A 10,969-nucleotide genomic window follows, 5' to 3' on the forward strand; every position below is an offset into this window, starting at 1 on the left:
AATTCAGGCTTCTGAAAGATAACCTTTCAGTAATTCCTGGTAGCAATAACCTGGTTTCCTACTCTTATCATAAATCTCTTGGTTTCTGTAGTCAAATCTGAATGACTCAGTCATCTGCGTAATGCTTCCTTGTCCATCTATTGTTAGTTGAGTTTGCATGAATTGTTTCTGTGGGAGGCCTTTACATATGCTCTGTCTAAAATAAAACCAGTATCAATTACATTCAATAAATCCAGTGGCATGTACTTGTCATCAGCCTTTATACTCTCTAGGTTTTCAGAACACTGCTCTTTCCTGGCTCTTCTTTTACCTATCTAACCCCTCCTTTGTCTCCTTTTCTGGATTATCTTCTAGATTGTGCTAATCATAAGACTTCTGTTTTAGGCCTTCTTTTCTTCTCCCTAGCTACCACTTAATTTAGAGATCTTATCAGCTCCCATGGATTTAATTACCATCTCTATGTTGATGATTCTCAGATCTACCTAACATACCCTAAACTCTCTGTTGATTTCCAATCTTACGTTTTCCAAGTGCCTTTTGGATATTTCAAATTGGATGTCCAATAGATATCTTAAACTCATTGGGACCAAAATGAAAAATTATCTTTCCCCCTAACCCTTGCCAACTCTAACTTTCCTTATTACCACAGAGGGCAATACTGTCCTACCGGCCTCTCAGGCTCAAAACCTGGGAATCATCCTGGATTCCTCACTATCTTTCACTCCCCATATCCAATCAATTGCCAAAGTTATCGATTTCATTATTTTATTTTAATTATTTTTAAACCCTTACCTTCTATCTTGGAATGTATTGGTTCCAAGGCAGAATTGTAGTAAAGGTTAGGCAATGGGGGTTAACTGACTCACCCAGGGTCACACAGCTAGGAAATATCTGAGGCCAGATTTTAACCCAGGACCCCCCATCTCTAGGACTGGCTCTCAATCCACTGACCCACCCAGCTGCCCTGATTTCATTTATTTTTTTAAATCAATACTAAGTATCCATTCTAATGTAGAAGAGTGGAAAGGGTGACGTAATACGGATTAAGTGATTTGCCCAGGATCACACAGCTAGGAAGTGTCTGAGGCCAGATTTGGACCCAGGACCTCCCGATTCCAGGCATGACTTTCTATCGACTGAGCCACCCAGCTGCCCCTCGATTTCATCTTTGCAACATCTCTCTAATATGCCCCTTTCTCTCCTCTGACACTTTAGCACAGGTCCTCATCACTTCATGTCTAAAATATTAAATAGCCTGTTGGTGGATTTGCCTGTCTCAAGTCTCTCCCTGCTCCAATATATCTTCCATTTAGCAACTCTACTACAGTGATTTTCCTAAAGTACAGTAGTTTTTCTAAAAGTCTACCATGCCACTTCGCCCTACTCAACAGACTCTAGTGGCTACCTATTTCCTCCAGGAACAGATACTGTAAAACTAGACTTGAATCCAGGACTTCAATCCCCAGAAGCCCTTGCTCCACTTCCCCAGAATACTTTGTAATCTCACTGAATTCTCACCTGGGCTGAGAGCAAAATCATTATTTAGAGGGTTTCCACCCACGGCAGGGTCTCTTTTTTTCTTTCCTGTTTCCACTTGCAAGCAGATGCGGCTCTTTTGATAATGTAGGTGAGGTTGTGTCTAGGCCTCTCTGGGCCTAGACACGTGTTTTCTTATTCTGTATTTTCTTTAATCCTCAACCTTTAATAAACCTCTAAATATAATACTCCTTGCAGAGAGAAACTAATTTCTACCTGCCTCAGTCTCCCAGAATTTTAATCTTTACAATACAAAACCCTCTGTTTGGCATTCAAAACCCTTCATAACTTAGCCCCTGATTAGCTTTCCAATCTTCTTACACCTTACTTCCAATACATACTCTTCTATTCAGTGATACTGGCTTCTGGGTGTTCAGTGAATAAGACATCCTATTTATATATTTATTTTTTTTATATTTTTTTTATATCCTATTTATATAAACTCTGGACATTTTCTCTGGCTCTTCCCCTGGATTGCCCTCCCTCCCCTTTGATACTGGTTTCCTTTCAGTCCTAATTAAAATCCCATATTCTACAGGAGATTTTTCCCAGCCCCTCTTAACTCTAATGCAGGGGTCCCCACACTTTTTACACAGGGGGCCAGTTCACTGTCCCTCAGACCGTTGGAAGGCCTGGACTATAAAAACCTAACCCTAACCCTAACCCTAACCAGGTAGCAGTATACACAGTGTGGAATCCCCTCACCCCAGATCACTGCTCACCATGCTGACATCTTCCATTGTGCAGCCACATAATCCTTTGCGCAGCGCCTCTTTCTAAGGTGCCATGCAAAGGATTATGTCACTGGAAGTAATACTGTATGTGAGCTCCTCTCACTGACCACCAATGAAAGAGGAGCCCCTTCCGGAAGTGCCATGGGGGCCAGATACATGGCCTCAGGGGGCCATATGTGGCCCATGGGCCATAGTTTAGGGACCCCTGTTCTAATGCCATCTCTCTGTTCAGTATTTCCTATTGTAATAGTTAAAGGGAATTGTTTGGATTGAAGAAGAGGTACAGGGGATAAGGAAGATTTTGTAACAGGAAATGGAGGGGTTGAAGGGATAGAGGGACTATGGCTGCTGGTGAGGTAAAAGGAGATACCCCCTGCTAAGAGCCTATCTTTGAAAAATGGAGTTCCCCAGAAATGAGCCATCTATGATAGCCTGAGGGGATGTCTTCTCTATTGATTGATTGTTGAAGATACCCCAGAGCAGGTAAGCATGGACTCCCCTGAGGGACAAGCCTCCCCCTATCCAAGGTCACCCAGCAGGGATCCAATAAGGACTGTCTATAGTTGAATGGCTGTCCTTAGGTTCAGCTCCCTCTATGTCCCCATAAAATGACAGTTCTTTTATTTGACTGTGGATTATTTAACTCAAGATGAATTTAATAACAAGTTTGGATTGGGGAGGTATCAAGGAAGAGGGAATCAGGAGTTCCCTAGATTGGGTTTGAGTCTCTCTCAGCTTTTGAGCTGAGGCCAGGCCTCACAGGCTGGAGGAGGGTTTCTCTTATTCCTGTCTATGCTAATCTGTGCTAGCTTTCTTAAGTTCAAAGTCTTTAGTTGTAGACAGCAAGAGGAAGAAAAGGTTCTGATCTTCAGAACTGGTTGGGCCTGTCTCTTTGGGCTGATGCTCCTAAAGACCCAACTTACAGTTCAAACTGCTCCCCTTTAATCCTTTTGTTCAATGACAGGATCACAGGAATCCAGGTAGAGCACACAGTTGGGAAAAGTCCAGGAATATAGGTACTTTTATCCCGAGTCAGGGAGAAAGTGCTCCTTCCAGTCAGAGAGCCAGGAAAGAGACCATTGTCATTCTCCAAGTTCCTCTCCCCCAACCAACTGTCATTCTTGTCAATATCTTCTCTCTAACATTCCAATTGCTGCTTGTTCCACCTCAGTGGCAGAAAGTCCAAAACTCGCTTCATTTTCCTTTCCATATTATTTATCCTGTATATAACTTGCTTTGTATATATTTGTTTACATATTGTCTTCCTTATAATGTTCTAAACACCTTGAGGGTAGAGACTGTTTTTGCCTCTTTTTATATCCCTGGCAAGGACCTTTAAACAAATAAATATTGATTGATTGGCACTGTCTAATCAAATGACCAAGCTTGAGCTTTCCTTTTCCTCTTTCTCCTTTTTAAAAATAACCTTTACTTTCTGTTTTAGTAATACCTCTAAGACAGAAGGACATGGGATAGGTAACTGGGGTTAAGTGACTTGTACAGGGTCACACAGCTAGGAAGTGTCTAAAGTCATATTTGAACCTAGGCCCTCCCATCTCCAGGCCTGGTGTTCTATCCACTGATCCATCTCACTGTACCAATCCAATCTTCTCTATAAGTGTCCTCTCTCTCTCCAAAGTAGTTTTCCTTGCACCCATCCCAATCATTTCATTTGTAGACTTCTAGACTTTTACAACTCACAAGATCACCTACACAAACAAAAGGAAGTAGAAAATCAAGTTAGCTCAAACCCAGGCTCATGTTTGCCTAGATAAGATATATGTCTACAGTAACACTGAAACTGGGTGGGAGATAGGGGCAAGTGCCCCAGTTCTTAGGGCATAGTTCAAAAGAGTACACATAATTCACAGCCAGAAATGAAGAGAGATACTGGGGAGGGTCATCCCTTTTCTCTATCTACTGAGCTATTAGCTCTTCCAGCTAGATGGTCAATTAAGAGACTACTCATCATATCACATTGTAAACCCCTGAGTGACAAATGGTCAGAAGCAGGTCTCCTAAGCTCCCACATGGTCAACTTTAGAAGCAAGCAGAGACTATGGGTATATGTTCTATAAACCCACTTTACTACCTTCTTGTGGCAGGCAGTGTGTCTAGTTAATATTGTAATGGGGTTTTATTTGTACACAATGTATCAGTCCCTGTGTACAATGTTCTCCTGGTTCTGCTCCTTTCGCTCTGCATCACTTCCTGGAGGTTGTTCCAGTCTCCATGGAATTCCTCCACTTTATTATTCCTTTTAGCACAATAGTATTCCATCACCAACATATACCACAATTTGTTCAACCATTCCCCAATTGATGGGCATCCCCTCATTTTCCAATTTTTGGCCACCACAAAGAGTGCAGCTATGAATATTCTCGTACATGTCTTTTTCCTTATTATCTCTTTGGGGTACAGACCCAGCAGTGCTATGGCTGGATCAAAGGGCAGACATGTAATGGGGTTTTATTTGACTAACTTTATTGCATATATTTTTTGTTCCAAATATATATGTTGAGGTAATACAAAGGTGTTAATTATGTTCTACTCTAGGAGCCTTGAGTTCAAGATACCAGTAAGACCTTTGATATTTACAGAAAACAGCTTTCCCTTTGATAACTTTATGACCACATAATAGATTGTTATTATTATTGTTATATGAAAATACTCAAACATCCCTGGATTGAAAGTAGTCCCTACTTCATGTAAATTCATAAGAACCGATCTGAATTTCATATAAGTCATCATGATTCCTTTACTCACCCTTATCCTAAAAGACCTGTTTTAAAGTGAATAATCTTATAAAACCAAAAAACCCCAAACATATAGCCAAATAAACAAGTGAAAAATCATATGCTTTGATCTGCATTTATACTCTAACTGTTCTTTCTCTGGAAGTGGATAGCTTTCTTTGTCTGAGGAACTTATGTTCCTCAGAATTGTCCTGAATCATTGCATTACTAAGAGTAGCTAAGTCTATCACATTTGATCATTCCACAATATTGCTGTCACTATGTACAATGTTCTCCTGGTTCTTCTCATTTCACTCTGCATCAGTTCCTGAAGGTCTTTCCAGCTCTTTCTGAAATCATCCAGTTCATCATTCCTTACAGCACAATAGTATTCCAGTACCATCGTATACCATAATTTGTTTAGTCATTCTCCAATGGATGGACATCCCTTCAACTTCCAATTCTATGCCACCACAAAAAGAACAACTATAAATATTTTTGTACAAGTATATTCCAATTCTATTTTAAACTCTTATCTACCATCTTAGAATCTATGCTGTGTATTGGTTCCAAGGCAGAAAATCAGTAAGGGATAGGCAATGGGGGTTAAATGACTTGCCCAGGGTGACACTGCTAAGAAGTGCCTGAGGTCAAATTTGAACCCGGGACCTCCCGTCTCTGGTCCTAGTGCTCAATCCACTGAGTCACCCAGCTGCCCTAGTCTTATTTTTTTTTTGGGGGGGGGGGAGTTCTGATCTGAGTGGCAAGGAGCTGGCACATGTGTGTGTGTGTATTTATTCTAGAGTATAAGCAAACGTTTCATATCAGATAAGTTGTCTATTTTATCAAGTGTGACATTTCTGTGTCCTTGAGGGATAAAAGTTGTGAGTGATAGCATCTTCCTATTTTTTTTTTTAACCCTTACCTTCCGTCTTGGAGTCAATACTGTGTATTGGCTCCAAGGCAGAAGAGTAGTAAGGGTTAGGCAATGGGGGTCAAGTGACTTGCCCAGGGTCACACAGCTTGGAAGTGTCTGAGGCCAGATTTGAACCTAGGACCTCCCATCTCTAGACCTGGCTCTCAGTCCACTGAGCCATCCAGCTGCCCCCACATCTTCCTATTCTTTAACTTTTAATGAGTATAACTTTTTATATTCTAGTATTCTTTCTGCTCTTCCACAGCCACCTTTGGCCCAAGTCCCTGAAAACTGAGGGGATTTGTCTTTCCTGCCAAACCTTCTCCTTGAACAGTCACTTGCCCCTGAGGCTCCGAGGATGAAAAGGAGGCGTGAGGAGGAAGATTTCTTGGAGATTCCTTCTGGGGAATTCAGGCCTCCTTCCCAAGGCAGATTTTCCGGGTGTCTGAGGTCAGCAGGGAGGAGACAATTGGAAGCAGCCAGACCTCCTGCCAGGAGGTGGTACTCCTGGATCTGGCTCCACCCTCTCACCACATGGGTTTAAGAAGGTGCTGAGAGCTTGGAGAATCATGCAGAACAGGATGACGGGACCCCGAGAGCTAGTGTTGGTGCGAGGAATGGGCTTTGTGCCAGGCAGGCGTTCTCAGGTACTGCTCAGCTGGTTTCTTGGGACTCATTCCTATCATACCAGTCTTTGTTTCTATGTAGCTGTTTCTTCTCTTTGTGTATTCCCCAGTTCCTCTGTTTCTTCTCCTCTATTTCCCCAACCAGGGCTCCTCATTTTTCTGCTTTTCCATATCCTGGTCTCCATTTATTCTTGTTGCCTCTGCCCTCCCATCTCCCTGTCTCCCTTCTCTGATTCATTCTCATCCTCTTTCTCTCATTTTTCTGACTCTCCCTTCTACTTTTACCCCAACCTGTCTATTCTCCCAATTTCCCATGTGTATCTCTCCACTCTCCCATCCTCCACTCTCTCTGCCTTCTATCTCTCTCTTTGTCACTCCTATCCCTGTTTTACTTATTTACTTTCTCATCATCTTCTTCAACTCCCAGCCTCCCACAGTGCCTTTGACTTCTCCTTGGACTGTATGTCTTTTTTACCTGCCCTCTTTGTCCCCTCCCAAGTCTCTGCCTCCTCCTTTCTTCTGTCATGGCTTCTCTCTTCCCTCCAAGCTGGGTTAGCTGTGGAATGTTTGGCTATGTGGTAGAAAATGAGGCTATTTGGGAGGGAATTGGAGTGGGGGGCACTGGTAAAGGGCAAGAGGGGCTTGGGGTGGGGATAATGCCAAAATCTACTGAATCTCCCTTCCTTACCTTTCTGGTTCCTAGATATTCATCTTCTCAGTGCTCTGGTCTGATGGCAGTGACAACTTCATCTATAGGACCTTCCAGGAGTTCCGTCAATTCCATGTGAGATACCATCCCAGTCATAGCCACATGGGACCCTCCAGAAAGAACCCCACACACAATTTGTCTGATCCTGGGGTAGATACTGAGACTACATTCTGGGGGCTACCCAATAAATTCCCTTGAACCTAGTGGCTCCCCCCCCAGCCCATATAGATCCCCTTATCTATTTCACTTATTTGAGGTTATACCCTGACCCTGAATCTATCTTTCCAGAAAAGACTGAAGGATGCCTTTCCCTTGGAGGCAGGTTTGCTGAAGAGTTCTGATTGTGTCCTCCCCAAGTTTCCAGGTGAGGGAATTGGTGACAGGGATGGGATGGAAGGGTGGGGAATTTTGAGACTGAGCAGGGAAAGGGAGCATAGGAATGAAGAAAGGGCTAAGGGGAGTAGGGGAGATTGGGGTTTCAGAGGGATTCCTGTTCTTCCTGTAGATGCCTTCATACTTCTCCCCAGTCGAAGGACACGAAGGGGCCTGGCCCGGTTAAAGATGCTGGAAGCCTATTCTCAGGAACTTCTGGGGGCCCCAGAGACAGTATCTCGAAGTGAGGTGGTCACTGGCTTTTTCCAGACTCAGCCTGGGGACTTGGAGCCTGTCCTGCCCCAGCACAGGTATTTGGGAATCCTCATATCTTCAGTCTTCCAATGAGATCAAGCTTTTCATTGCCCACCCTATGGTGGGGTTGGGGTGAAGAGCTCATAAGCTAACTAGGAGAAGCAGTCATATAAGGAAGACATTGAAAGGGGATAGACTGGGGAAGCTGAGAGAAGGGAGAAAAAGCCAGGAAAGTGGGCTAAATCAGGAAAGATGGCTAGAGAGAGAGCTTTGAAACCTGGGAGGCTTGCTTCAAGTCCTGCCTCGGACACAGACTGGTTGTGTAACTCTGGGCAAGAGGCAACTCTCCAAGAACATATGCTGCTCATTTGTATCAGGAGTTCCCCTATATACCAATGAAATCACAAGTTCAGGCCCCAAATCCATCCCACAGAACTTCTAGTACTTGCAGATGTTAAATATATTGCCTGTCTGGTGAATGGTAGTAGGGAGGAAGGACTAGAAATGATGGGGAGATGGACTTTGTGTGTGTGTGTGTGATTTACTATTTTTTAAAATGGAAAAAAAAAGTTTTCCCCAAGGTTACATGATTCTTGTTGTCTTCCTCCCATCTCTTCTCCCCACCACCCCGGGAGTTGACAGGCAGTTCCAATGGGTTATCCATATATTATCATTGAGCTAGTTTCTGAAGAATGGGTAGGACTGGGCTCAGGGAAGTGGGAGGTGTAAGCAGGATATATTCTAGATAGAGGCCACAGCCTAAGCAAAGGTCAAGATGTGGGAATGGTGAGGAATGAAAAAGAGACGATGCTCCGGGAATAGTTTGGAACTATCACTAAAGAAAGCCTGCAAATGCTAGGCTAAAAAAAAAAAACAGTGGGAGGAGCTAAGATGAGGTCATTAGTTCCATCTGGAGATTGTATCAGGTCTAGGAAATTCCCATTTCCAGAGGGTGAAAGCCGGCCCCTCTCATCTATCTTGGCATTTCTTCAAAGCATGGTGATCATACCTTCCTCCTGGGAGAGGCCAGAACAGAGTCCAAGGAAGCCCCCTGCCCTAGGACCAGACATCTACACCCTGGAGACCCAGACTTTCCGGTGCCTGGATAGCTTCAGTACACAGGACACCAGGGGCAGGCCTTTTAAGGTTGGAGCTGGAGAAGAGCTGGATGTGTTCCTAAGAAAGCCCACAGGTGGGAAAACTGGGGGGATTGGGAGGGGAAAGAGGAAGGGCATGAAGATGGGAGAATGGCTCGGATCTGGGTGGGGATTCATGTTGGTGGGGATCCTAGAGGTCCCAGGAAACCTTTTTGGGGGGACGGGGAAGTAGACAAGAACCTTGGGGGAATGGAAATAGTAGCTTGGGGGGATCGGGACATTCAGGGGAAACAGATGGGGTTTGCCCTGGGCAGGAGAGTTTGAACCTAGAGGAAGGAGTAGAACCCTAAAATTGGAGGGGGAGGGGTCTTCAATTCCAGATTTGGGGAATCGGGATGAGGTAGGGAAGGTATGTCTGTGGGCGCCCATACATACAGATCAGTTCCAACAAGTAGCTCCCTCCATATTCCCTCCCTGCTCCCCGTAAGTGAAGCCTGTTCCCTCTTACCTGCTGAGGTTTAGGGGTGGGGATGTCTACATCCCTGTACGCTCTCCTTCCCCCACTCCCCAGGCTGGTGGCTGGTAGAGAACGGGGACAAGCAGACAGCCTGGTTTCCTGCACCCTATCTCGAGGCGGTAACCCCAAAAGGGGGATGTGAGGCGACGCCTGCGATACCCGGCAGTGGTGAGTGCCCCTTCTCCGAGTCCAGACCCGGCAACGCCGGGATTCCCCGCGAGGGGAGGGGGAAAGGAGAGGCCAGGGGAGGCGGGGCTCGGCTGTCTCCTCCCTATTGGCTCAGAGCGGTCCCATGGTTGTTTCCTAGTCTGTAGGATGCTCGGGGTTTAACGCTCTGAATCCCTGTCTCGGCTCGTCCTTAGGGGGAGGAGCCATGCTCCGGGCAAAGAGGAGCTCGGGCAGTTCTCCGATGACTCGGACGTTCCCCGGGAGGGAGGCGCATCGTAGCCCGAGCGCCCGGGGGTGTGTGTGAGGTGGAAATGATAGGAATGGTCCCTTTCCTCCCCATTCAGGGGTACTGTTTTGGAGCGCGGGAGCTTACCAAGGCAGCCGAGAGGACGAGCTGTCTGTGCCTGCGGGGGCCCGGGTGACCGTGCTAGAGGCGTCGGAGTGCGGCTGGTGGCGGTGCAGGTGAGCGGGGTTCAGCCTCGGCTCTGGGGAGGAGGGAGGGCCGCTCGCCCTTCCGCAGCGCACGTATATAGAGAGCCTTCACCCCCGCAGGTACCGTGACCGCGACGGCCTCTTGCCAGCCGTGCTACTGCATCGCTGCCCGGACCCCGGGAGCGCCGGCGGGCTGGACGTGCTCCTGGGCGCGGGCCGGGGCCCGCTGGGGCTTGGCCTGGAGCCTGAGCCCGGACCACGTGGCTACGGCGAAGCCATGCCTTGCGGGAGCAGGGCTAGGGAGGGACGCCTCCCCGCGTTTACTCGGCCCGCTGAGCCCCCCAGGCCTTCCAGCCCGAGCTCAAGCTCAGAGTCAGATTGGGGCAGCGACGACGGGGGCAGCGGAGCCACGCCGGCCTCGGGATCCTTACCTGCCGTGCCCACCAGGCCCGAGCCGGAGGACATCCTGCGGAGATGCTGCTCTGTGACTCGAAGAGCTCATCTCCGCCTGGGTGCCCCGAGGCCTCCAGCACCTACTCGGACTGCGCCCCACCCTCCCCCCACCCGCTCCTAGACTGGCCGTCTCCCCAACCCCCCTCCCCTTACCCCCACGTTGAGTTCTGAAGGCCCTTTCATTTCATTTTGTATTAGAGTGCTTGAATGGCTTTATTTTTTGTACGTGTATGAATAAAGGAACCTCTCCAGGAGTTGGGCCAACAGAACCCACCTGCTTTCTTCCTCCCCAACCCCCAAGTGGAAGGCCCAGAAGACACTCTCCCAAGGCACCCCCTTGTATTTCTGCCCCATTCATGGCACAGCAACACCAACTCCATGACTATTGGGCAGAACAGGCAAATTCGCACTGGGCTCCT

General features: G+C 46.7%; 1 protein-coding gene across 2 annotated transcripts in view; it reads left to right on the forward strand.

Moving 5' to 3' along the window:
- NOXO1 (NADPH oxidase organizer 1) overlaps positions 1–10,819 on the forward strand; it is a 48,985-nt gene extending 38,166 nt beyond the window's left edge. For both annotated transcript variants that reach the window (XM_001366428.5, XM_056805603.1), the window contains 8 exons: positions 6,187–6,568; positions 7,251–7,331; positions 7,545–7,620; positions 7,762–7,939; positions 8,879–9,075; positions 9,552–9,665; positions 10,010–10,127; positions 10,218–10,819. In XM_001366428.5, coding sequence (XP_001366465.4) covers positions 6,491–6,568; positions 7,251–7,331; positions 7,545–7,620; positions 7,762–7,939; positions 8,879–9,075; positions 9,552–9,665; positions 10,010–10,127; positions 10,218–10,671 — 1,296 coding nt within the window. In that variant the 5' untranslated portion in view covers positions 6,187–6,490 and the 3' untranslated portion in view covers positions 10,672–10,819. The remainder of the gene's footprint in view (positions 1–6,186; positions 6,569–7,250; positions 7,332–7,544; positions 7,621–7,761; positions 7,940–8,878; positions 9,076–9,551; positions 9,666–10,009; positions 10,128–10,217) is intronic.
- Positions 10,820–10,969: the final 150 nt, after the last annotated feature.

This window comes from Monodelphis domestica, chromosome 7, assembly GCF_027887165.1.
Source record: "Monodelphis domestica isolate mMonDom1 chromosome 7, mMonDom1.pri, whole genome shotgun sequence".
NCBI lineage: Eukaryota > Metazoa > Chordata > Mammalia > Didelphimorphia > Didelphidae > Monodelphis > Monodelphis domestica.